The 26236-nt window shown below is 41.8% G+C and overlaps 3 protein-coding genes across 5 annotated transcripts; 1 reads left to right on the top strand and 2 right to left on the bottom strand.

Annotated features, from left to right (window-relative positions):
- The first annotated feature begins 74 nt into the window (after window positions 1–74).
- On the top strand, window positions 75–25589 carry Mct1 (Monocarboxylate transporter 1). 3 transcript variants are annotated; one of them, XM_089263458.1, is made up of 9 exons: window positions 75–456; window positions 8093–8306; window positions 15225–15573; window positions 17760–17879; window positions 17946–18541; window positions 18612–19010; window positions 24412–24742; window positions 24816–25016; window positions 25087–25589. In XM_089263458.1, exons 3-9 carry the CDS (start codon window positions 15408–15410, stop codon window positions 25248–25250), a joined length of 1977 nt encoding a protein of 658 aa, XP_089119584.1. In that variant the 5' UTR covers window positions 75–456; window positions 8093–8306; window positions 15225–15407; the 3' UTR covers window positions 25251–25589. The 3 variants fall into 3 exon arrangements, with proteins under 3 accessions (XP_089119584.1, XP_089119583.1, XP_030244994.1); XM_089263457.1 differs by lacking the exon at window positions 75–456 and adding an exon at window positions 7767–7884; XM_030389134.2 differs by lacking the exon at window positions 75–456 and having other exon boundaries at window positions 7992–8306; window positions 18612–18794; window positions 18885–19010.
- On the bottom strand, window positions 3687–5197 carry LOC149090600 (uncharacterized). The gene has a single exon (XM_089264771.1). The coding sequence runs from the start codon at window positions 4975–4977 to the stop codon at window positions 4129–4131; it is 849 nt and encodes a 282-aa protein (XP_089120897.1). The 5' UTR covers window positions 4978–5197; the 3' UTR covers window positions 3687–4128.
- On the bottom strand, window positions 20163–23207 carry FarO (Fatty acyl-CoA reductase in oenocytes). The gene is made up of 7 exons (XM_030389135.2): window positions 22595–23207; window positions 22415–22503; window positions 21672–21781; window positions 21412–21613; window positions 20965–21333; window positions 20521–20670; window positions 20163–20439 (listed from the first exon to the last, which is right to left on the bottom strand). The coding sequence occupies exons 1-7, from the start codon at window positions 23087–23089 to the stop codon at window positions 20358–20360; spliced, it is 1497 nt and encodes a 498-aa protein (XP_030244995.1). The 5' UTR covers window positions 23090–23207; the 3' UTR covers window positions 20163–20357.
- Window positions 25590–26236: the final 647 nt, after the last annotated feature.

The raw sequence follows: 26236 nt of genomic DNA on the forward strand, positions 1-26236 counted from the left end.
CAAATGGTGAACGAACGTAATGGTAGACGCTGAATCCTCAGGTGGTCGTTGCGCAAATGCCACACGGTCGGTCAATGCGGCATTGTCAGCCGCCGTGTGCGCCTGTCTGTCCGCATTCGCGCAACAAAACAAAACGTGAGCCGCGAACCGTGAAACGTGAATCGAGCGCGCTGTAAGGATTTGACTGAAATACGGCCGGTGCACTGAGCGGCTGGAAATTCGGAACTTCCGCGTGGAGCTCATGTGCGTGCGTGACAAAATTGCGTTAAATGGGCTAATTGTTTGTTGTCATCCAAATTAGCGCGAGCCTTCCAATTAATTACGTGAGCAAATTGGATTTTGTTTCGTTTTCGCTGGTGTCCGTGACCTGCAGTCGAAAAGATCGACCCACGTGCGACAACCTGCCGTCCCACTCTTCCTCCCCGCTGCGGTTCCTGCCATTCGACCAAACCAAATGTAAGTTAAACGTGACAGACAGAGACCGTGACCGAGACGGAGACGTAGTCGGAGACAGAGACGGAGACCGAGTAACTGACAAACATTCACACACGAAGCATGCAAATGGCGGCGTTGCATCGATATAACCACCTGTCATACACACACACACACATACAGAGATATATATCTATATATAATACTTATACACACATGCATTGCACAAGTGACTGGCACGAGATGCGCCACGTGCAGTGCGGTGCGACAGTAAAAACAAAGGACATGTTACAGTGCAGCTTCGTTAAAAAGTAATTTGTATAAATTGTCGACAGTTTAGTGCACACGCGAAGAAAAAGCTTTGAATAGATTTTAAAGATACGAGAATTTTAAAATCAAAAAATTCTTGACAATACATATATGTATGTATAAAAAAAAAGTAAATTTTTAAAGCCGACTTAATTGAATTGTATTCAAATTTTTTATATTATTAGGACTTATGAATATTCAAATTTAGATTCACGAACCAAACTGCTCTTGCAGCTCATACGAACCGATCTTTCTTTGCGACTGTGTAGCCCTGGTTCAAAATATTTTGGCAGCTTTCGAGCACTCGTTTCAATTTGAAAAATAATGATTTTTGCTTTAAGGCCTCACATTTTTCGCAAAGTGTAAAATATTGAATTTGAGCCAAAGAGTTGTGTATATTGCATGGAATATGTGCATCTACGGCTTGGTCAAGGTTATGCCCGCAGAGCAGCTGCCCGTTTCGTCTGGCTGGGCATAGAGAGCCTTTTATTAGATGCACATAATTAGCTCAGCTCACTAGCGCACACACACATACACACACACACATGGTTTGGAGATGTGCAATCAGATGCTTATCCCAGGGCTTACTGCTGCTGCTCATATTGCCAGAGGGTTTCCCTCAACAGGTGCGACAATGCCACGCGCCGGCAGCTCTCACCGATTGCCCACTGCCCGCATCGTGCCATGCAGCTGCCTGCATTATTAATGCGGCACAATGGACAAGTGCATGTTAAATAGAAAGCGGCTACAATGCAAACGGCCCGCTGACCTGTGTGCTAGTGTGACTTAAGCCTTCCAGCTTCCACATCATCATTGTCCCTCCGCCCGATCTCCCTTTCTGCCTGCCGCCCGTCGCCTTTGCCTTTGCCTTTGCCGTCTCTCGGCTTGTCTCAGTGCCATTCACAAGTTTCTGCGAGCGCTTGCCTGCTTTTAGGCGGCCATGTTTTCATCTGTTCTGCTTTGCTGTTGCTTCTCCTCAGTCTCTTTTGTTGTTGTTGTTATGGTTCGTGTAAGTGTGTTTTTGCATGCAAAAACAATATGGCTGCACACTTTACAGTTGTTTATTCAGTGCACAGTCAGGCACACACATACACACACATTTACACTCTCACAGAATTGCTTACACACATACATATATATTAATATCGATATATTTGCATGTGTATCCGTGCACTGCAGCGTTTTGTCAGCTAATTTGCATGAATTTTATTTCTGTGGGCGTGTCAAAGGGGCCGCAAGATGGCATGGCTTGAAGTTATTTTTCATGCTGACTGCACAGGAACATAACGGCAAATGACAATGACAACTGATTGACAACAACAGCAGCAATAGCAACAGCAACAGCAACAATTGCAAGCTACTTTAAAGAGGAAAACGAAATTTACTATAATCCAATCAATAACAAAGCTTAAATGTAATGCACTTTGAATTGAAAATGTATATTTAATTTGATTTCATTGAAATACATTTTGATTTTAAACTTTTGCTCATTGTTTTTGAGTGCATCATTATTTACGTAACGTTCGTTCGGCATTATTCCTGAATGCCATAGTATTTCGACTATGCAGGATAGTGTGATATTTGTATATATGCATACATACATACTAAATATGTATGTATGTACATACATAATAATCAGCGCAACTGAAGCTTAGCTCACGTGCTTTAGTTTTGGCTCTATTTTGGGTTTCACTGATTAAGCGGACCTCAGACCTCAGACCTAATTAATAAACATACATATGTGAAAACATATATAAATACATAGCATGCATATAAAAATCTATATATTCGGGTATTTAATATGAGCCATTGGGGTTTTTGAAGCATGTGATTTTTAATGAATTTCCTTTATTATTTTCGTTTAGTTGTTATATCATATACCCTATATACATGGGTAAGAAGGGGTAAGATGAACTACAACTCGCTTAAATACTATCTTCCCCGTGAATGGAAGGAACAGCTACATATATAGAATATGTTGGCAATCTTTACGAATTACCACATATAACGATCATATCCGACTTAAGAAAACTCTAGGCATATTACTCCTAGATATCTTACATTTTGGTTACCAAACATGTACAGGGGGATATTCTTCCAGTTGAGTATTGCCACAAAATAAAGATCAATATTGTGTACAGGGTATACTTTAAGTCGAGCATTGGCAAAAAGTGAAACTGAATTTTGGATAAGCCTATCTAATCGTAATCGCAGTCATTTATGAGATGGACTAAATAAATAGTCGGCTACTGTGCAAGCATGAGAAATGGATTGTGGCAAGAGTAACCCGATAAGCCGATAACCGATAACAAGGCAACGGAGACTAAAGTATATGATCGTAGTATTCTAGAGTATGCACCTTGAGGCAGCATTCAGTCGGCTTTATGGGAGTATTTCAAACCATGGCAAGGTGCCAACGCCGTTGAACGATGATCGATAATCGATATTTTAGCAATACATATATATTCAAATGTGAAAAGTTGATCACTGATTAAGCCTGGAATCAACGTTTAACGGATCTTATAGAGCTCCGAAGCAAATGGCGACTTGCCATCGGCAGATAACCAATAATCGATAATCGATAACTGTTCCATAGCAGCTAATAAGATGGTTGCTAAGTGACCTAAGCGATCTTAAGGCAGCATTCGGCAGTACTTCTGTATCGCTTTGTATAGGCCACCTGAGATAACCGAGAGCCGATAACGATAACCGATAGCCGGCTTCATGGCAGATGCTTCTTCTGTCCAGCTCCAGCTTCAGTTTCGGTTCAGTTCCGTTTTGGCAATAGGTGAATGGACCAATTAAACGCCACAGATGCAGATGTGGCTCTGCCCCCACGAATGTATGCAAAAGGTGTCGCCAGCCTTATCGCGTCCGCTGGGTCCCCAGAGGCTAAGAGCAGGCTAAGGAGGCGGCCATTGGCATTGGCTTTGGTTCGAATGGAATTTAACGCACAGTTGTTGCATTTATTGGCGGCGTGAATAATCTCTGCTAGCTGCTGCATCTCACATTTACAGATAAATATGTATATATGTATATGTTGTACATGCATGTGTATGTGTGTGTGTGTGCCTAAATTTCAGTTGCTGTCCGAATTGTTATCACCAGAATGGAATACGAATACATAACCAATTGTTGTGTGAGCGATTCTCAGCTGTTGTTGACGATTTGGGCAGACAAACATTGAACACAACAGCAACAACAGCAACAACAACAACAACAACAATACAAATTGTAAATGGGCTAAGCTAACACCAACACTAACACACCACACACACACACACACTTTCCATGTGTATTTGTGGGCTTAAAATAACTGTGCGCCGCTTTTCAAAAATAACTTCAACTAGTGTGGGATCCATCGTTCAGTCCAGGAGCGGATCGCGGTCAAACGATGTGCAGCTTGCGCGCCAGCCGGCCAAGCTGGCCCCAGATGAACGCCGGCAGTGAGCGGGGCGGCGGCGGCGGCGCCGGTGTGCATATGAACGGAGCACGGTCCATCAGATCGCGCAGCATGGACAGACGGCAGATGCAGTCGCCCATCAAGTAGCAGCCGTGCAGCAGCGAGACGAGCACCAGCAGCGCCTTGAGCATGCCCCAAACCGAACGTCCGCGCAGCTGCATGCTGAACGATCGCCGGACGGCGGCCAGCAGCGATGACTCGACTTGGCCCGGATCCTGTGCCTGCTGCTGCACCCCGATGTCGCCCTCCTCTGTCTGGGTCTGCCCGTCCACCTGGTCGCGAGTGTGCTCAGCCAGCAGCTGGGCGCGCAGCTGCCTGGCGGCGGCGGCGGCTGCCGCTACCGCAGCCAATGCCGTCTGAGTGCCGATGCTGCGCTGCCCCAGGCTGTCGTCCAGGCTGAAGAGCAGCTTGTCACAGCAATTGCACCGGAACTCGGCATCGAGGTCCATGTCGCTGTCGCTGTCGTTGTCGTCGCTCTCGCTGTCGGTGTCCTCCATTGCGCCGACCTCATCGAAGCCGGGCGGCGGCAACTCGTCCTCCAGCTGCGGAAAGTTCTGGGCGCAGATCCAGGCGAAGAGCTTGACTGGATTTGTGGGCGCACGGTTAGGATCGTTGTCATCGGCGACCATTGGAGCAGGCGCATCACCGGGAACGGCGGCGGTGCCGTCACCTGCTGCTCCTTTGTCAGTGGGCGTGGCAGTTGGCTGCGGCTGCGACTGTGGCTGCGGCTGGCAGCTCCAGTCGGAGCTGCTTCGCTTAGATTCTTCCTCCATTATCAGATGAGTCTGGTTGCTGTTGTCGTCGTCGCGGTGCTGAATTTGGTGGGCGTGGCTGCATCAAAATATATCAATTCTCCACATTTGTATATAGATATATGTGAATTTAATTTAGTTTTTCTCGCTTCGCTTGCCTCACTTACGGAAACGGAAAGGAGCAGTAAATATCTCTCCTCGATTTTCCGATTTGTGCTATGCCAGTTTCACCCCGCCAGCTGAGTCAACAGCTGGAACTTCAAACGCAAAGGCGATGTGATCGACGTTGCCCCGGTTGGGCCCAGCTGCGCTCCTGTGCCTCAGTATTTGCTTTGCTTTGTTTTGTGCTGTGCCCATCTCCTTGTTTCCCATTCGTAAATCCACCCGTCCCTCTCCGCTGCTTTCGGCTGCGCTCTATTTGCATTTGCCGCATGCAATCGTTATCGATAGTTTGCTATCGCTGTGCAAATGCAGCTTATCGCCTGTCTTAGCTCAAATGCAAACAAGGCTGACTGCAGAGGGCGTGGCAAGTGCTACACGTACGACGGGTTTCTTGTGTTTACGCGCTGATCTCATATGACTTGCGAGAATCGAATTTGGATAACGATATCGACAAGAGCTATCGATCGGTTATGTTTGTAACTTTTCTATGGGGCTTAGGCAGATAAATTAGGTTGCTAATTGCATAGTTACGTCTTCTTCTTCCTCTTCCTCTTCTTCTTCTTCTTCTTCTTCTTCTTCTTCTTCTTCTTCTTCTTCTTCTTCTACTGCATGTTCAGAGATATTTTATTGATATGATCCCTAAGGTGTTTTAATAAAAGATGATCTAGAATGAACTCTTAAGGATTCTATATTATATATCATGAAATATATAATTTATTTATACATATATAGGAACTTTCATAAAGGATATTCCAATTGAAAAAAAAAAAAAAACAAATTTATGACATATAGTTTATTAAATGTATATAATATAATCTATATAATATATACATATACAAACATAAATTTATCGAATACTAGGAATTTATTATAATTTTAACTTAGCTTTAAGAAATATATCAAATATCATTTTAATTCTTGAGCGTGATCTATATCTTGATACTGATCAATTAGGTATAAGTAGACTTGCCCCTCGGCGAGTGACTACTGTACTCGTATAGGAAATGGGAATTATTGCTGGAATTTTAGCTGCTGGTATTTATCAACTGCTCGTGTAATGATTGTCTTGCATCGCTGTTGTTTTTCTGTTGTTGCGAGGCGACACAACAACAACAATAACAACAACAACAACAACAACAGCAGCAGCAGCAGCTCCATTAATGGCGCTTATCAGGCAGCATTACGACGATTGCCGATCAACGATCGAGGATCGTAAATCGTGTGACGACAGCGAGGTGTTCTGATCACGGGTTGCGCACCCGCGCCTCGTCCCGCTGCGCTCCTGGAATGGGCTAATGCCGATGTGGGGGAGCTGATAACACGCACACAGACACACACACACACACACATAGTATACACACATATATATGTATATGTATACACATAGCTAAGAATCGAGCGCTTAACGCTTAATCATATATGTACCTAGATTTATATAAATATATATATATGTATATGTATATGTGTGTGCATATGTGTGTATAACGGAATGTGTCTTCAGCATAAAATCAATTTCCCTTACACTTTGCTACCATTTCAAATAGTTTACCTAACAAATTCACAGCAAGTCACGCACAGTGGTTCGAGCTCACGCTGAAAACTGCAATTGATATGCAATTTATTCAAAATCCAAGTTTCATTTATATTCTCAACTATCGTCAGTTTCTAGTTTCAATTTGCATTGCTTCTTCGGTTCATTTACGTTTTTTGTCCGCTGACAATGCAAGTGGTGCCACTGTGCGGGCTTCTCCAGCAGATAGATTTACAAAACCTAATACTTTGTTGCTAATAAATAAATCTGAGCTTCTATTTTAATCTGCGGCACACCGACACGGCAAATACTCTTAGCCACTGCCATAAAGATTGTGCCATAAGAGCGCTATAAAAACTTCACGATCTATAGGATGTGCGAAAACTGTAGAAAAGTGTTTTATCCACATGGAACTTTTGCATTTTTTATATACATAGTAGTAAAGTAGTAAAGAGAGAGAGAGAGAGAGAGAGAGAGATAGAGAGAGGGAATGTTGTATATGTATATAAAAGAAAAAAAAAGTATATGACGTGCTATATAGATACCCTAGGTTTGCGAATTATATAGATTTCAGTTAGTGAGACGCGATCTATAGAGTGAGAGCAATGAGGAGCAATGAGAGGGAAAGAGATAGTTGTATAGTTAGTTATTAAATATTTGGCATTTAATATGCTCATTCTATATATGTACATATGTATGTATGTATATATGTAAATAGATGTACTCATGTTAATTAAAATTTAACACTCATCCCGTGGGCAATCTAATGCCAGCTATCCCTAATGCTTCTCCACCCACACAGCTCACGCAGCCGTTCCGCCCTGCCCTCGCTCGCTCATTCCCTCCCTCTCTCTCTCTCTCACACACACGCACAGACGCGCACACACACAGATACAGTCTGCCGCATTTTCCTATTGCTGATAAGAATATGCATTTGCGAAGCGCTGCGATAATGGCGTTAAGAGAGCTAGAGAGCCAGAGAACGAGAGAGTGGGAGAGCGAGCGAGTAGAGTGGGAGAGCGAGCGAGTGAGCGAGTGAGTGAGCTAGTAAGCGCTCATAATTGGTTGTGCTTGATTTTTGAACCGTTTCTTATTTGATTTTTTGTTGTTTTCTTTTCGTATTCGATTCATTCGGGCGCGCATTGACAACGGCGACGGCTGTGTGTCCGTCCCACTCCAGAGGCAGAACGCTTTTAACCGTTACACGACAAGCACAATTAGCAAACGAATTTCAAGTTGAACCAATATTATAATACATACATATACAAATACAAGTACATATATATATATTTAAAAAAGAAGAAAGAAATTTAAATACATCAAACTGAAATCATTTTGTTTCTGATTTTTGTTGTTTTTGTTTTGGTTTCGGTTTCGGTTCATATTGTTGTTGTTTTTCGTTTTGATTTGCCGCCCTGTTTTGAAAAGTTGTCGCGATTTCAGTTCCCAATCGTCAGCTCAGCTACGCGCAACGAGTGCAAAGTGCAGTTCCTGCAGATCCCCAAAGGACATTTGTGATCCACACTAAGAAGCAAAGAAGAAGAATTAATGAATTGACTAAAAGTGCATACGAAATTTAATAAACAATTTCAACTCAGAACTAAACAAATAAAAGAGAGACAAAGCAACAACAAAAAGAGTCAAAGTCAAAGCCAAGGTAAGCCATGTTCAACTCTACGCCATATAGGATCTTATCCATAGAGCATCATTATACAATACTACTCAGCATTCACGATCGAGCCACTTGCAACGACATGCATTAAGTTAAGAACTATCGGACATTGTGCAACTATTTTTAAGAAGAGGCACACAAAATCTCTCGCTCTCTCCTTCCCTCTCTCTCTCTCTCTCTCTCTCTCTCTCTGTCTGTTTGACAAAAGCGTACTAAAAATATACTATATATACGTATATACATATATATTCATATATATATATAGATATACTTGCATTTAGAGTATTTCGGTGTAAACGCGCTCGATACGATCGGGCCAAAACAGGGTTCAAGGCCTGATAGAGCCCATTGTGCGCGATTGCCTAAGGCTAATGCCGACTCGTATAAGCACTCTTCACATATCAAGTTAAGAGCCGTGCATATCTATAGACATACAGACATCTTATCAGCTATCAGTGCAAATAATTGTATTCCTTGTGCATGCAGTATCGATTTTTTGTTGCTTTCAATTACAATTGCATTCGATTGCGTTTTTCGAGTGATTTACTTTATTATCATTATTATTATTGTTGCGGTGCCTGTTGGAAATCATAATGATATTCCCAATCGAACAATATTTATGTGTACTGTATATACTTCAATATATTGCAAAATAAAAAAGTTATAAAAAATAATAAAAATAATATATATCATTCTAACATATTTAAAGAATATTGAATATTTTAGATAAAAAATTTTTTGGGTTTGTTTAGGACTAAAATTTTCAGAACTAAAGAAAATAAGTTTCTTATAAAAAAATATTAAATTTCCTTGTAAATTACAAGTTGTAAGACATAAATTAATTTGAAATATGTTATATAAAATACAAATTAAAAAGATGAAAACAAAACAAAAAAAATATGTATATATATACATACATATATATATATATATATATATATGTATGTATGTATGTATATTGGATTTAATATTTAAAAATATATATATATATATTTTGTTATTTTTTAAAACGTTTACTCATAAAAATTTTATTTTTAATTTTTGTAAATAATTTTTTTTTTAATTTTTTGATTTATTTTGTAAGAGATAAATTAATTTGAAATATGTTATATAAAATACAAATTAAAAAGGAAAATAAATCTATAAGTAAATAAATATATTAATAATAAATATATTATTATATATATATAATCTTAAAAAAAAAGTTTAATATTTAATATATATAGGTTTTTTTTTGTCATAAAATAAAAATTTGTTTTTTTTTTTAATTTTTTAAAATAATTCTTTGTACAATTTTTTGATTTATTTTTTAAGTACTAAAATAAATTTGATATAATAAAATATTTAAAAATATTTTTTTGTTTATTTTAATTTTTTAATACTAAAATGAATTTGATTTGTATAAAAATAATAAAATATAGGAAATATAATATATATCAATATAATAAAATATTATACTTTTTTTTTAGTTATTTATTTATTTTTTTTTTTTAAATAACAAAATACACTTTTTATTTTAAATATTTGATGCATTTTGTGTTATTCTAATTTTATTATTGTTATTTATTTTTATTTTTTATTCACTCATCTATTTCTCAACAATTTTATTATGCTCTAATATAGTTATCCAAGATTATATATTTGCTTAGTCGTACTTTAATATAGATGTCAATGTATTAAGATTCGATTTCGTATATTAAGGGAATACACAAACATCTATGCGGAAAATGAGGAAAAGCCGCAGTGTTCCATCTAGGGCCGAGTGAGGCGGAGGCCTTTCACTGTCGCATCGATTTCAGTGGGTCAAGTGCATGGCCCAAATGCCGGCAGCGAGTGGGGCTGCCTGGGGTGGCCAGGTGGGCCCGGTTGGGGCAGGCAGGTGGGCCCGTTTGGGGCAGGTGGAGCGTGATGTGGCGCGAATCACAGCCAAGGCCAATGCAATTAAATCGTCTGACCGGACAATTCGACTGCATTATTGTGACAGGCGTGTAAATTAATAAAATGCTAATTATTGCTATCTGTAATGAGCAAAGTGCGAAACTCACTGATAGAGATAGAGCGAACAGGGCAAGCGAGCGAGCGAGCGAGCGAGAGAGTGGGAGAAGGAGATAAAGACGCAGGAGAAATGCGACAAATGCGACAATCTCTTATATTATGTTCCAGAACTCTTACAGTCTCATAAATGTCATTCATGCACACGCACACACACACACACACACATATTTGCATTTCTATTTCCATTTCCCTTTAACATTTCTCAGTTTTCATTGATCAACTCGAATGTTGCTCCAAGCAAATGAACTGATTTGTGTGGCATCGGAACCAGCTGAGCCGAACTGACTCAGCCAAGTGAACCCGGACCTAAGCCCCACGCTCATTGGCTAATTTGGCAGCACTCTTTTGGCTCTCTCACTCCCACATGTCCTCACTTAGGCTTTATGATCGGGCAGATAGTGAAATATATATTCATATGCCGTATGCATATATATATGAACTATATCTAATGCAGTGATAGATCTACATACATATATGGCCAGAGTTACTCACTGAACCACTATACCATAGATAACATCATGCTATATGTAATGCATTGTTGTTGTCTATCTACTAGGGGCGTGGCATATAAGTGCCTTTCGAGTTCCATTCAGCTAGTTGGCTTGAAATTCGCCATAAATTTACATTGAAATTTGCACAGCTAAATCTATAGGTTCTATGTTACGCCCATTTTAGGGCGTGGCACATCAATGATTGCATACATTTAGCTCTGGCTGTCTGTGTGGCGAGCGAGTATGCAGCAGTCAGTGCCACTCGCTCAGCAATTCCCTCTCACTCTTTGCTCTTTTTTTTGTGCTTCTCTTTGGTCTTTTATCGTTGCTTTTTCGGGGGGGTTCAATGACTCGCCGCAGCGACCGACAATGGCTGCCAACATTTACAGTAATCTAACAGTCAGCCAGTGAGCACCGCCCCCACTCCGCCTTGACCTCGTTGAGCCAGTGCCAAATTGCACCTAGTGTGTGGGCCATGGCTTGGGATAGGTCAGTGTGCCCAAGGCGTGCCGCACGTACCGTAACGGTTCCTAGTCCGCAGTCAGCGTGCAGCCGCCCCCTTTAGATAAACCCAAGCAAAGTCCCACTGAACTAAAGCTGGGAAGCTGTTATCGCTCGCCGCCTGTCGGCGACATCGAATCGACTTTAGACCGTTCCCATTCGTCCAACGATAGAATCAAAGGCACCGAGCAGCTCAAAGCTACATAGCTTATATATATATATGTATATATAATATCTATCTACTATATAAACCTATTACAACGGCATTTTATGGCAGTTATAATCGATGTGGACTTTCAACAAAAACAAAACATTTATCACTTCAGTTCCATAAAAATACATAGTAAAAAAAAAAATGGAAACAACAAAAAACAACTAGTTCACGAGCTGAACTACTGATTTGTATACACGGAGCATGCATTTTGGGTAGACTGGCTTTACCTAGATGTATGCAACAGGCAATAGTGGGCGTGGCACATCCTCTAGATTGTATATGCTCTGCAATAGGAAGGCGAACAAAGTTCATTTAGCTCCATCCGTTCGTCTATCCGTCTGTCTGTCTGTCTGTTTAATGTCATATCAGCTCTACGCTGAGCTTAGGGTATCTTCTAGTCGAGCAGTCACGACTAGAACAGTCTTACTTGCTTCGAATAGCAAAAGGAAAAGTCTATATAATTAAGTTGAGCAACAGATATATGCTTAAATTATATTTTATGTATATCTACATCTGCACTATGACTATTATTATTATTATTTATTATCTATCTCTCTCTGCTCTTTTTTTTTGTTTATTGAATTTATTGAGTGGGCGGTGCACAAGTATCTCAATCTCTCAATTAGCAACACGCTGCGTATGCGCAATATTCGTTTCATCTTTGCTGCGGCTGCTGCTGCTGCTGTTGTTGTTGTTGTTGTTGTTGCTGCTGTTGTTGTTGTTGTTGATAATCAGCATTTTGTGTAACTAATTTAACCTTAAGAGATTAAAAGCAACGTTCAGTTATCTAGCGCTTATGTATGTATGTATATGTATGTATATATATATATATATATATATACATATATTCTTACGTCTGAAAGTCACGGTCAATAATTTTGATTTCACTTTCATGGGCAGCTCTCTATGTGCATCTCTCTCTCTCTCTCCCTCCCTCTCATCTATCTCTGTCTGTTCTCTGCTGCGACTCAGGTACGTCTTGCCAAATTCTAATTGCCTTTAATTGCCATAAAGCTCAGCGCCGCCTTCCACGTCAGCGCGACGTGACTTGGTCACGGTGACTGTAACTGTGACTCATCAGTCACTGGCACCGTTTGCCGTTGTTGTCATTGTGGGCTCAGACGGCCCTACACAGCCTAGCGCTTGGGCTTCATATCTCTCATTTTCGCTCTAGTTTATCCCACTGTTCTCTAGTCTAGTCTAGTCTCCATTATCTTATTTCTTTGCTCCTCTCTATTCTCTCTTCTTTCTTGCTTTGCTCTGTTTTCTATTAACTTCTCTCTTTCTAACTGTCTACTCGTCATTTTTTTCTTTATTCTCTTGCCTGTATTCCATTCTCTATTCTCCATACTATATTTTCTATTTTCTATTCTTCATTCTCAATTCTGCTTCGTCTAATCTCTATTCAGAGGGAAGTCTTTCACACTTCATCTCCTTTGCCTATTCCATTCTCTTTTTTCCCTCCTCTCTCTGGCTCTCTCTGTCTCTCTCTGGCTCTCTCTCTCTTTTTCTCTCTCTCTGTTCTTCCCCCCTCTACCGTTTCACTTACTTTTCTCATCTCCAGTCGTTTTTCTTCTCATCTCTCATCTCTTCTCTTTCCGCTCTTTTCTTCTTTCTCTTCACTGTTCTCTTCACTTTTTATCTTCGCCTCACTTCTAAGCTCTTTTCTTCACTAGGACATTCACTGGCCCTCACTATCTATCTACTCATTTCCTTGTTATTCTCATTTATTTCATTATTTTTTTTTTTCATTTTTGCTTTTGATTTCTGATTTTCCTTCTTTATTGTGTTATTTTGCTCGCTGTGCATTTATTGTGTCATTATTATCATCGTTTGGCATTGTTGCAACTTTTGCGCATTGTTTTCACTTGACGGCTGCAACAACAAGAACCAAAACAACAACAACAACAACAGCTATGCAGATTGAGCATGCAAGAAATTGTAGTATATATATATACATATATATAAATTTATGTAGACTACATACATATACATTTTCTATATACATATGTTTATATGAATTATGCAGACGTCGCCTCTATAATGCGATTAACCAACTGACGTCAGCTATTCTACGCGTATAATGAAGAACAAGAACAACAGCGTTGCAGCTGCTCTCGGTCTATAGAAAAGAATTCACTGATGAGCCAAGAGCATATCATTATCATTATCATTATAATTATCAATATCAATGATATTATATTTGAGATTTTCCCACGCTCCGCTTCGATAACACTAGCTCTAACACCTCTATAGTTCATTAGTCATCCATATATGAACATATTTATTTTTATTTCACAAGCTTCCAAATTCCATGTCTCTTGTTTCAACAGCAAGTCGACAACACTTTGTAAACAAGCGCAGCTAAAGAAGAAAAATGCATTCGATTTGTAATGCGAGAAAGTTTTCTACATAGCTAACGATGCAGACGAAGCGATTTTTACTTATTGGCATGATATTGGAGGATGCGGCATTCCAATTGGAAAAATCGAACGATGGGCAGCACTTGTTGGTGCAGGCATTGACAGACAGACATGGACAGCACTTTACTTGAGCACTTGAAGCGATGGGCAGCACTTTACTTCAATAGATATTTATCGCATCAGAAATTGACAGTTATCGATTTATTTAAACATATCGATATACATATTGGTATAGATATAGGTAATTACAAATCAGCTCAGCCTCATAGCAGCTGCATAAGTAAGCTGAGTATACAAGAGCAGCTTTAGCTCAATGATTATCAGCGCTGTTCGCTTGTTTTTGCACAATTCATACACATACATATGCATGTATATATATATTTGTGCATATATTTATATAAATTATACGTATTTAGTTTATTGGCATCAAAACAAGCGCCGAGGGGGGCCTGATAACCAACCAGAGCCATTCTATAAATGAGATTGAATTAAAAATAAACCTTTTGTATTTTTCCCTCTACTTTATTTTGATGAGCGAGCGGTTTCTATTCGCATCGTATCATAGCATCACCCGCCCCTATATCACTCGCTCCCAACATTCTCACTGCTGATCGCCCAGCTCAAGAGGCTGCTGATAACATACAACATCTATATAAATAATAAATAAGGGATCGAATCTTCTGGACCTCGTAGCGATTCCCTCTCTCCCGCTCTCCATTGTACGGCTGTCAAGTTACACATTTATTTTCACGTTGCGTCGGTTCACTAGGTGGCGAATCGATCTGATAACCGCTTCGATTCGGTTTCGCTGCCAGCAGCAAAAGCTCAGGTTACGGCTCATTTATTGACGTGACACGGCATTAAGAAATTGTCAATAGAGGAATTGACTATCAAAACATTTTGAAATGTCTAAATAATGATGAGATATGACAACGCTTTGCCCTGAAATTGGCAGCACTCTGTGCTCATTGAAAATAGGAAATCATATTTTATGTTTCTCTCATATTATTAATTGATCTTTCGTATTATTTATTTATTTTCTTAGACCACAAAGTCTTCCTATAACGATATTCATATTAATATATCTGCAGATATATTATCATATATAGAAAATGCAACAAATCTACACTCTCTCTTATATATACTTCTGCAGCTCTCTAGCTTTATCTACTTGTTGTCCAGTTTCTAATTGCTCTCCTAATTCCTTTTTATTTTCCAGCCCGGCACAACATGACGCAGCAGTCGGAATCGCAGCTCAGATAAGAAAATTTCTGCATCTGGAACACCCACACTAGCACACCAACACACACACACACACACAGACACACACACGTCGTTGGGTGTATCTACGAACACGTTCCACACATTCCACATTCCATAGAGCACAGGAGAGTATACAAAAATGGTTCACGGACCGCCAGCACGCAGAAAATCTCAGCAGCAGTCGAATAACGGGAATGGAAATGGCAATGGGCAATGCGAAATGGATATGGATCCCATGCCCACGCCCCCAGATGGAGGCTGGGGCTGGGTAGTTGTCTTTGGCTCGTTCATGATTCACATAGTCAGTAAGTGCTCATCCAAAAGTCAATTAACCAATACGCGCACTTGAGACAAGTGCTCAAAGGATGCGCACAGTGGGGCAAAGCGAGGTCTACAAGTCAACAATGCGCATAATGTCGCTTATCTGAAGTTAGTTGTCAAGCACTCCAAAGTAGACCTCATGCAGGGCGTACCACAAATTCCTAAGATTGCATGAAATCAGATTTATAATCGAAACGCAGGTTAAGATTTGATACGAACATATATAAATAAAGTCTATCGGCAACATTTTTGAGTGTAATCTAATTGATTTAGACGCTATCAGGCTGCTTTGCCTGAAAACACTCGTACACCTGAATGGCTAATGCGTAATCTACAATCAAATAGATAAGCCCCTAACAACTGCTATGGTATTTTTATATAGCAAAGTCTAAGCGGATGAAAGCTAACTAATTTGTCTCTATTAAATTAATTACAAACCTATAATGATTATTAAATGGCAATTAGAGAAGCAAGAACTTTAATTCGATATGGAGCTATCGCAGCCTTAATATAAATATACTAAGCCATTGTCATAGCTAAAAGCACGATTAAGGATTCATGTTCGATAGCAATCGCGGTAGCTCGTTCAATCTCAACTATCGTCTTTGCTGCACTCACGCGAAGAAGAGCGATTGTATAGAGATGCGCTTGCAGATCGATAACAACTTATCACGATAGTGGATTGAGTGAAAGCAATCGCCATTTTGAGTCCAGCTTATTTGATGGTCATTTAAATGCGATAAAATGGCGGCAAGTGCAAAGCGCGTGTTCTTAGATTTGCAAATAGATCAATTGAATTAACACTTCATAAAAATATGCATTAATAAATCGAATTTAATTAGGAATTAATTGCCACGTGACTGCAATAAAAAGAAAATTTCCCCTTTTCAAATGTGGCTCAGTTGCGGTTACGATTCAACAGTTGTATATAAAATCATACAGTTTTTATAGAGTAATTATCAGCTTTTATCCACTGTATACGCTTTGGGTTTGAAATCTATTAAAAATATCTGCTGTTGATGCTTCAATAGCTGCTCCAATTTCTAGTTGCCAATCGGCATGGCAACCGCCTGGAGCCGCAGCCATAAAGCCATAAAATATAGAAAAACTATAAATGTACATACACACACATATCGAAATACTTATGTATGTACATGTAGAGATATATAAAAAAAGAAACCTTGGACAGTTTACGAATCATGGGCATCATAAATATACGCGCTTTAATCGTGCAAATCAAATTTGTCAGCCGGACGCCCGATTACCACTTAGTCATAAACTTTAGTTAGTTGTTGATTTACGATAGGAATCGATCTATAGATATGGGCGTAGCGAAGGACACGCGGCATGGCACACATGTAATGGCTAATACATAACCATTAATTTGGGTAATTGGCCAATTGGCAGCACAATCTTATCGACCCATTAATTGACACGCCATAAGAAGCTTCGCATTGGCAATGCGCCTTATCTTCGGCTAGTTTTGGCCCATAAAAGTGTCAACGGTAGTGCCTGATAAACAATCAACATAAAAAACGAATAAAATAACGCAAAAAAAGGGGAATAATGATACATATATAGAGATATTTGGTGAACTTTATTAATTTCGAGCCTAAACAGATTTATGGACGACTTTTGCGAGTTTCGTCTGGAAAACCAATTCGCAGACACCAAAAATTATTGCCTACTTGTTGGGGCTTCGGTTGGGCATGTAGCAACAGGAGAGGAGAGAGAAAGATTTGCCTTAAATGGCAAAGCTCGTAGCATTTTCGAAAAGGCAAATTAGTCAAATAGAAATATGATCGAAGATCTTACGAACTATAACCTTGATACTTTGGAAGATCTAACTGCATTTGGCGCTGACAGATAGGTATACTAGAGATATCCCTATTCTAGCTGAAAGATGTAGCTTGCAGAGATTTGATTACATATATCTTTGATAACTTAACCTATGCGAAAGAAGACTTTATCTTCTCGTACTGTATTGGAGGTAGTGAACTAAGTTTCTTGAGATAAGATGGATTAGGATATATTTGCACTGATGTTGTTCTGTTAAACTATGGTAGCCCCGTGCTGTGCCAGATGCCTAGATCTCTAGTGGATATCGAGCTACCTAAGGGAATACCAAATAATGTGTGCTTCTTCTTCTTCGTCTTCGTATATATTTTAGCCGATGGCATGACCTACTCCTTTGGCATATTCCACAACGAGTTTCTCACGTACTTCAATGAGGGCAACGGCTACACCGCCTGGATAGCCTCCATAATGGTGGGCGTTACATTCTCCTCAGGTAAGCTCTCACTGCATGCCCCAAACGCTGGCCTCCGCTGACCATGGCATTGTTTGCTTCGACCAGGTCCCATCAGCTCGTCGTTTGTGAATCGCTACGGGTGTCGAACGGTGACCATTGCAGGCGCCATCCTGGCCGCCGGCTGCATCATCGTCAGCATGTTTGCCCAGAACGTGGCCACGCTGATTGTGACCATCGGCTTCGGCACGGGCCTGGGCTTCGGGCTCATCTACCTGCCGGCCATTGTCAGTGTGACGCAGTACTTCGAGGCGCGTCGCTCCCTCGCCACGGGCATCGCCGTGTGTGGCTCGGGCTTCGGCACCTTTGTGTTTGCGCCGCTGACGGAGCTGCTCATTGGCAGCTACGGCTGGCGCGGAGCGATGCTCATCATTGGCGGCGTCGTCCTCAACTGCATCATATTTGGGGCCATGTTCCGGCCGCTGGAGGCGCCACGGCCCAAAGCGCGGAAGCACAAGAAAGCAGCGATCATGGACCAGAATGTGACGCCAGCCGAACTGGAGCCGCTCAAGGCTCAGGTGACCGGAACGAAGCCAGCCACCGATCAGTATCTGCAGCTGCCGCAGCGCCTCGATGCGCCAGTCAATGGCGGCAACGGACTCTGCCGCTCCAACAGCGTTGGCCACAATCTCAAGCCCACTCTGGTGAGTATCGCAGCTCAGTTCGCTCCAGCTGCAGCCCGGCTCACTCACTCTCTGTGATCTCGTCATGCAGAACAACAATTCGAATGGCCAGATCAACGGGCAGTCGCTGAATACGCCGATCACGGTGAAGAGCAACAGCAACGACGATCTGGGACGCACCTATGCCAGCCAGCCGCAGTTGATGCCGCTGCGGGAGACGCATCGGGAGCGCAGCGCCAGCGGCACCATGTATCGCCCGGATGCGCTCTACCAGGTACGACTGAGACTCCTACTCTCTCTCTCTCTCTCTCTCTCTCTCTCTCTCTGTCTTCTAAACTTTCTCAACTCCCGCATCTCCTTACAGGGCTCGCTGCACAATATACCGGAGTACGCCAGCTCACGGAATGATCTCTCGCACTCGCGCGCCGGTTCCGGCATCATCAAGCGCTACGGCTCCCTAAGACAGAGTCATCCGCTGGCCCAGAGTCAGGTGAGACCAAACACACGTAGTATCTATGTATATAAGGGCTCGTGCGGTTCCTCATTATTCACGCGTGAGGCTGGCGCGTCCGATACTCGTCCAGCAGCAGCGCCACGTAGAGCACCAGCAGCAGGGCGAGCAGGTAGCGCACCACCAAAAACTGAATCCTTAGGACAGCTGAGTCTCCCTCCCTGCCCCCGAGCTGTGCCAGTGCATGCCCGAATTGCTGGGCCAGACGCTGGCGGAGCGTCGGTCTACTTTCATTAGGCTTAGCCACTGGATCACTCATCTAGGTCGAGCTTCAGGACTCGGAATAGAGTTTTTTATGAGCTAGTATACTTGAATTTGGAATACAACAAAATGTTTTGAGTCAACCAATGCCAGAGGCTGCTTAGGCGGAAGCCAGAAATGGGGCTATTGACAGAAAATACAAAGTATCTGAGTAGTGTCGATTGTAGATAGATCTGTCTGATAGATAGCATCAGATACATCATCAGATACAATGTATCTATCAGATACAATGTATCTATCAGATATAAAGTATCTATTAGACACAAAGTATCTATCAGATACAAAGTATCTATCAGATACAATGTATCTGTCAAATACAAAGTATATATCAGATTCGGGGTATCTATCAGATACAAAGTATCTATGAGATACAAAGTATCTATGAGATACAAAGTATCTATGAGATACAAAGTATCTATGAGATACAAAGTATCTATGAGATACAAAGTATCTATGAGATACAAAGTATCTATGAGATACAAAGTATCTATGAGATACAAAGTATCTATCAGATAAAAGGTACATCACTAGCAGATACAAAGTATCTATCAGATACAAGCTAGCTATCAGCTGCAAAGTATCTTTCAGATGAAAAGTATCTCAAAGATTCATTTTATTTGTTTAGCAGAGAAATAAGAAGAAATATATTCGAAAAGTGCAGAGCCTTCGAGCTGTATTGAATAAGTTGTATCTACACAGTCTAAAGAGCATCTATAAGATACATTTGAAATTGTTTCAAGTATCTTTGAGATACACTAAACCTCAGAAAAATATAAAACTCACAGCTCTGCTGAAAACATAGCTTCAATTCAATTGAATCTCTGAGTTTGCTTTCCAAACTAGTTCCACCCATGAAAAAAATCCGCTCAGTTGATGATTTCAAATATCGGGATTTATTGAAATTCTGTATCATTTTGAATGTCTCCAAAGTTTACTATAGAAGCATTCGTATTGTACTTTTGCATTTATCGCTAGGCAAGCATATTCCCAAGAATATTATATAGTTTAATAAAAAAAAAAAAAACAAAAAAAATTCATTAACTTAGATTTAAATGTCGTCCATGGCTAGCCCAGAAAGTGAAACCAGAGCCATCTGAGCAGCTTATAGAGCAGATACAAGCGCAGAGCATTATAGATGGCATTCTTACTGCGAATATAAATAGATAAAATCATAGAGAAATGTCGTATATGTATATATAGATAAGATGTATTATCTAGAGCGACTTACATGCGCATTAACATCTGGGCGCGAGCCAACGTGCTGGGATCCTCGTTCAGTAGATCATGCCGTATGCTCTGGATCATATTTTTGCAGGCGAGTGTCAAGCGCTCCTCGTCGTGCGCACTTTCGTACTCATAACTTATATCGAACTCGGTGCTACATTCACAAAAGACAAATATTCATTAATGGTTAGCTAAGAGATATATCATATACCATCAGATCGGAATAGAGATTAAATATAAAAGGTTAAAGATCTAAGATCAAAGAAAACAGATCAGAAATCAGATATCGCAATTCAGAGATCGGTTATTCAAATTCTTAGATCTAACACCAAAGATCATAGATTACAGATCAGAGATCCGAAAAGAGATACAAAAACAGAGATCTGAGGTAAGAGTTCTGAAATCTCGTTGATGCTGTAAATCACATATCGATCGATAGGTCACTCACCCTTTGATCTGCTTAATCATGCCCTTAAAGTCCGTCACGCCGGGACTATCATAGTTGTTGAATAAGAAGGGCTTCATTACCTCTAGCGTGTGGTAGAGCTTACGCTGAATGGCCAATAGTGCCGGTGGGCGTCCGAAAAGTCGCAGCAGCAGGTCGACCAATATAGCCGGCAGTAGTTGCTTGGTGATGAACAGGAACTTGTAGACGAAACGATTCTCCGTGTAGTGGCAGCCGGGCACGCTAAGATTCTTGAGAAAGGCAGCGCTGTACCACAGATTCTTGATGTCCATGTGCGTGGCCATCTGGATGAACGTATACGGTATGTGTGTCTTCGACGATGTCTGGTATATGAGCAGCTCCTTTGGCGTACTGTTTCAGTTGTTAGAATGAGTCCACACAATAGAGCTGTTGGCCAGGGGCTCTTGCGATCCCACAGAGTCTACTCACCCCTTGCGGTAGGCATCGTAGCCGCACTTCGTGTAGTAGATCATGCCAATGATGCCCATGTCCTGCGGCGTGATGTCCAGATACACGGAGCGGCGTATATAGACGGTCTTCAGCAGGCCGGCGCCCACCAGCGAAAAGAGACCCATGGCGCCCATCAGCGAGGGCGCGAAGCCAGGCAGTGGTTCGCGCACAGCGAAAAGTACTAGCAAAACACTCTAGAGATTATCGAATATCGAGCAACGAGAGCGGCTCACACAAACCTATCGACGGCCGATAGACGATAACCGGCAAGCGCGTGCGATAATCGTTGATCAGCGATTCGGCCAGATTCTTCGTAAACGTGTAGGTATTAGGAAAGCCAACAATCAATCTGGAGAAATGCAAGAGAAAGTGAATTAGGATGAGTCGAGAGCTAATGCTGCTCCATTCAATTGAGTGAAATGCTGTTGATTGGTGTGGCTTATGGTAATTGGAGGCAATCGAATTCAGAGTAGGTAATATGGCTCAACTTGGAGAGAACTAGAAAGTTTGCTATCGCAGTTTGAGAGTCGTCGTGCTCTCTATCTCTCAAACTCGCTCTCTCCCTTTCTCTCTCTCTCCCTCTTCACCTCTCTCCCTCCCTAACTATCTATCTCTCTCTCCATCTTTAGTTGAAAAGCAAGTCACTTTGGGTTACAGTTTGAAAAACACTGTTTAGCTTACGCTTTGAGAGTCTTGAATTGAATTTTATTGAAAGGTATAATTTTCCCCGCTTTTTGAATCATCATGTCTATATAGTCACAGTATTGAGCACAGTTTTAGAGTCACTTCAGTTGCAGTTTGACAGCAATTGATTTGAGGGTGAGCTCGAATTACCGCTCTCCCTCTCTCTCTCTCTCTTTCTCTCTTACTCTCTCTCTCTGCTTATGAATCAAGCCATATTTAACTCGTCACAGTATTGAGCACAGTTTTAGAGTCACTTCATGCAGTTGTATCACACTCAGCTGTCTCTTGTGTAACTTACTTGCGTGTGAGCGTGTCCAGGATATTGTCGTCCTTGATCTCGTGCAGCAGACGCAAGCACAGGCGCCAGTCCATGGGCGAGCCGTACCACTGCAAAGGGGAAGAACAAGAAAGAGCTTAGCTGGGGCGAAGAGGGCGTGCACGGGGGCAGCTAGAAACACCCTTTGGCGTTGACAAAAACCTTGGGTTCCACGCGCTTCAGATACGGATTGCTGAAGAAGGTCGACACATGGACAAAGATGCGCAGATGACGCAGCTGCTCGGCGAATTTCAGGGCCTCCAGAGTGCCGCCCACGTTCAGCTGGAGGGCGATGCGCAGTGGCTCATCGAATCGGACCGTTGCCGCACAGTGAAACACAATGGAGACCTGGTCGAGCTGCTTCAAGTCAGTGGGATCGATGCCCAGCTGCGGCAGCGAGACATCACCCGGTATGGCAACCAGTTTGTTCAGCTCCTGTGGCTTCTGGGCGCGCAGCACCTGGAACACTTTGGCGTCGCGCAGCTTGGCCAGCCGCTGCTCGGCGTTCAGCTGGCCGCGCGGACGCAGCAGCAGATAGATCCTGCGCACATTGGTCGAGCGCAGCAGCTTCTCGATCAGCGCCTTGCCCACCACGCCCGATCCGCCGGTGACAAAGATCTCGCTGTCCTCAAAGAACTCGCCCAGTGTTTGTGTCATTCTCGGGGCCAAATGTCTATTTCTTCAACTTCAAACTTCAACTCCAACTCTAGCTCCAATTCCGATTCCAATTCCGATTCCACTTCCGATTCCAACTCCGATCGGTTTCCCGTTGTTGTCCGCCTCGCGATCACAAACACACTGAGCCCTACCGATGGGCAGCGCCGGCTTAGCGACTCGCGACTGTCAGCCCGTTAAATTATTCATTGGGTCAACGGTCGTTAAACTCACATGAGCTACTTAAATGGAGCGCATTGCAATGCATGTACATATATTCGGGTCGGGCATGTGGAGCTCGCCCCGCTGATCGACGCAATGGAAGCACCCGAGCTCCGTCTGGGAGTTACGTATGGCATGCGACCTTGAAACCCATTCTGCGCGCTGCGATACCCGAAAAACCAAAAATTTATGCATGAACTAGTCCCGAAACTGGTTTATAATGCGGCGCTGAAAATGCTAAAAATGAACTGGTTCAGGAATGAACTAGCCGATATGAATAGAAGTGCATCCACTGTTCAATAAAAATGAGCAGCTGTTAGACTGAACTAGTTCATTTTGAGCACAGATGAAACAAAAATGAACCAGTTCTTTGCTAAATATCTTTTGTATATATTGCTAGTGAGCTAGTTCCAAAGCGGATAAACACTGAATTAGTTGGGACAAGTTCCCTTATTGAACCAGTTCAAATGAAGTACCTTTTGATCTTTGTATATTCAAGGAATATCAGACAAGCTCCAAATTGGTTTTGAATTTTTAGTCAATTTGGGAGTGCATAACAGAATGAACTAGTTATTAGTGAACTTACGTAGAGAATGAGTTAAATCCAAGGTATAATTAGTACCTCAGCAAAGGAATCTAAGTCAGATATGAGCTAGAGGCTACTAGTTCCGAGAACTAGTGGACGCTGAACTTGTTCCAGTTACATGTTGATTATAGAATCGGTTACAGAAAGAGGCAGTTCTTAATTGTTTGATGTTCATAGAGGATGAACAAGTTCCAAAGTATAATAGATTGATTTTCTAAAAGGATAAACAAGTTCCAAAGCATAATTAATTGATGTTTATAGAGAACAAGTTCCAAAGTATAATTGATAGAGATGAGCTTAAGGAAACTGGTTCCAAGGGGTATAAGATACGTAGACCTGACTAGTTCCGAAATTATTATATGAATTGAACTCGTTAAAGACCAGAAGCGAGATCATCTTACTATAAGCTAGACGGAATTAAGAGAGAAATAGACCGGCAACCTCGATCTATATCTTATGCAGCTATATTAAGCGATCACCCATAATTGAGTTCCGTTTGCTCCGGTTCCATTCGCAGGAGATGACCAAATGCTGCGGCTGCATCAGCTGCTCGAAGGAGACGCGCGACACGTTCGCCGAAATGATGAACTTCTCGCTGCTGAAGGACGTGATCTTTGTGATCTTCGCCGTGTCGAACTTCTGCACGAGCATCGGCTTCAACATGCCCTACCTGTACGTGGTCTCCCAGGCGGAGACGCTGGACATAAGCAAGAAGGACGCCAGCTATCTGATCGCCTCGATTGGCGTCGCCAACACCGTGGGCCGCATCATCCTGGGCTACATAGCGGACAAGCCCTGGGTGAATCGCCTGCTCATCTACAACGTGTGCCTGACGGTGTGCGGCGTGGGTAAGCCTCCGATTGGACTCCAATTGGATTGAATGTTCGTTGATATGTAATCTCTGGTATTTTGGTTTTGCAGCCACTGCGATGGTGCCGCTCTGTCAGGATTACAATGCGCTGTTGGCCTATTGCTCGGTTTTTGGTTTCACAATTGGCGCCTATGTGGGCCTCACCTCGGTCATCCTGGTGGATCTGCTGGGCCTGGAGAAGCTGACCAATGCGTTTGGCCTGCTGCTGCTCTTCCAGGGCATCGCTAGCTTCATCGGACCACCAATTGGAGGTAAGAGTTGAGTCCTCATTGATGTGAGATTAGCCTCAATGCCTCTCTCTCTCTCTCTCTCTCGCCATAGGCTGGATGTACGACATCACGGAATCCTATTCGCCGGCCTTCCTCATGGCCGGCATCATGATCGCCATCAGCGGCCTGGTCATGTTCGCCATTCCGCCGCTGCAGCGCTACCAGGAGCACAAGGCTAAGCAGAAGTTCAACTCGGAGCAGCTGGCGCTCAGCTAGCTTGACCTGACTAGAAATCATAGGCGTATGATTAACGAGTGTATCTAAAATAATTTTATACTCTCTCTCTTTTTTTATTATTATTATTTTTTTTTTTTTGTAGTTTAGATTTTTTTACTTTGTAAAGGAAAATTGTATGGAAATTGTAGAGCAGCCGTGCGTTAGACAATATATGTATGTATATCTACAATACTAAGAGTAGGCTTAGGTTCGGGGCAACACACACGCACACACACACACACACATAGCTATAGACATAAATTATTTATAAATCAACATAGCCAAAATGGAAAAGGGTTGGGGTAAAAGCACTACAACAACAACAACAACAACAATAAATGAAGCACGCAACTGTTGCTGTTTACAGCCTTGCCTAGCATACCCTGTTTACAGCGCTGAAGAGAGTATATTGGTGAGGGAGCTGGCGCTATGTACATATATACATATAGACACCCACACATACACAAAGCAGCTCTTTGGCCACGCCCACTGCCAGGCAGCAAAGTCTGCAGAAGTCCCAGAAATCGTAAACAGCGCATTCAGCCGTCGGGTACACCCGTTTGACCCCATTTTCGCTGGGTTTGCAGCTTGGTACTATATATATATATATATTTTTTTTTTTTTGTCTAGTGTTTCCATTGAGTTTTCTAATTGGAAACTCTGCCATTAGCATTACGTCGATATACTCGTGCAGCAGAAGAGACATAACAGATTTACCCCATACACACAGCTATACTCTATAAATTTGTATAAATATATCTATCTATATATTTTAGTTTTAATAGCTCAACAATTTTTTTGTACGTTTATGAAATTTGTTAAATTAAAGTAAACCCAAAAAAAAAAAAAAATAGGCGATAAATTTGATTTATTTTTGTGTTCTCTTATTTTTCACTTTTTCTTTTTCTTTTATTCTCATTTTTTTTGTATACAATTTAAAGCCGATAAATGCAATTTGCAAATCAAAGGGAACAGGCGTCACGAGT

This window comes from Drosophila navojoa, chromosome X, assembly GCF_054131105.1.
Source record: "Drosophila navojoa isolate 15081-1374.11 chromosome X, UAZ_NAV_1.0, whole genome shotgun sequence".
Taxonomy (NCBI): Eukaryota; Metazoa; Arthropoda; class Insecta; order Diptera; family Drosophilidae; genus Drosophila; species Drosophila navojoa.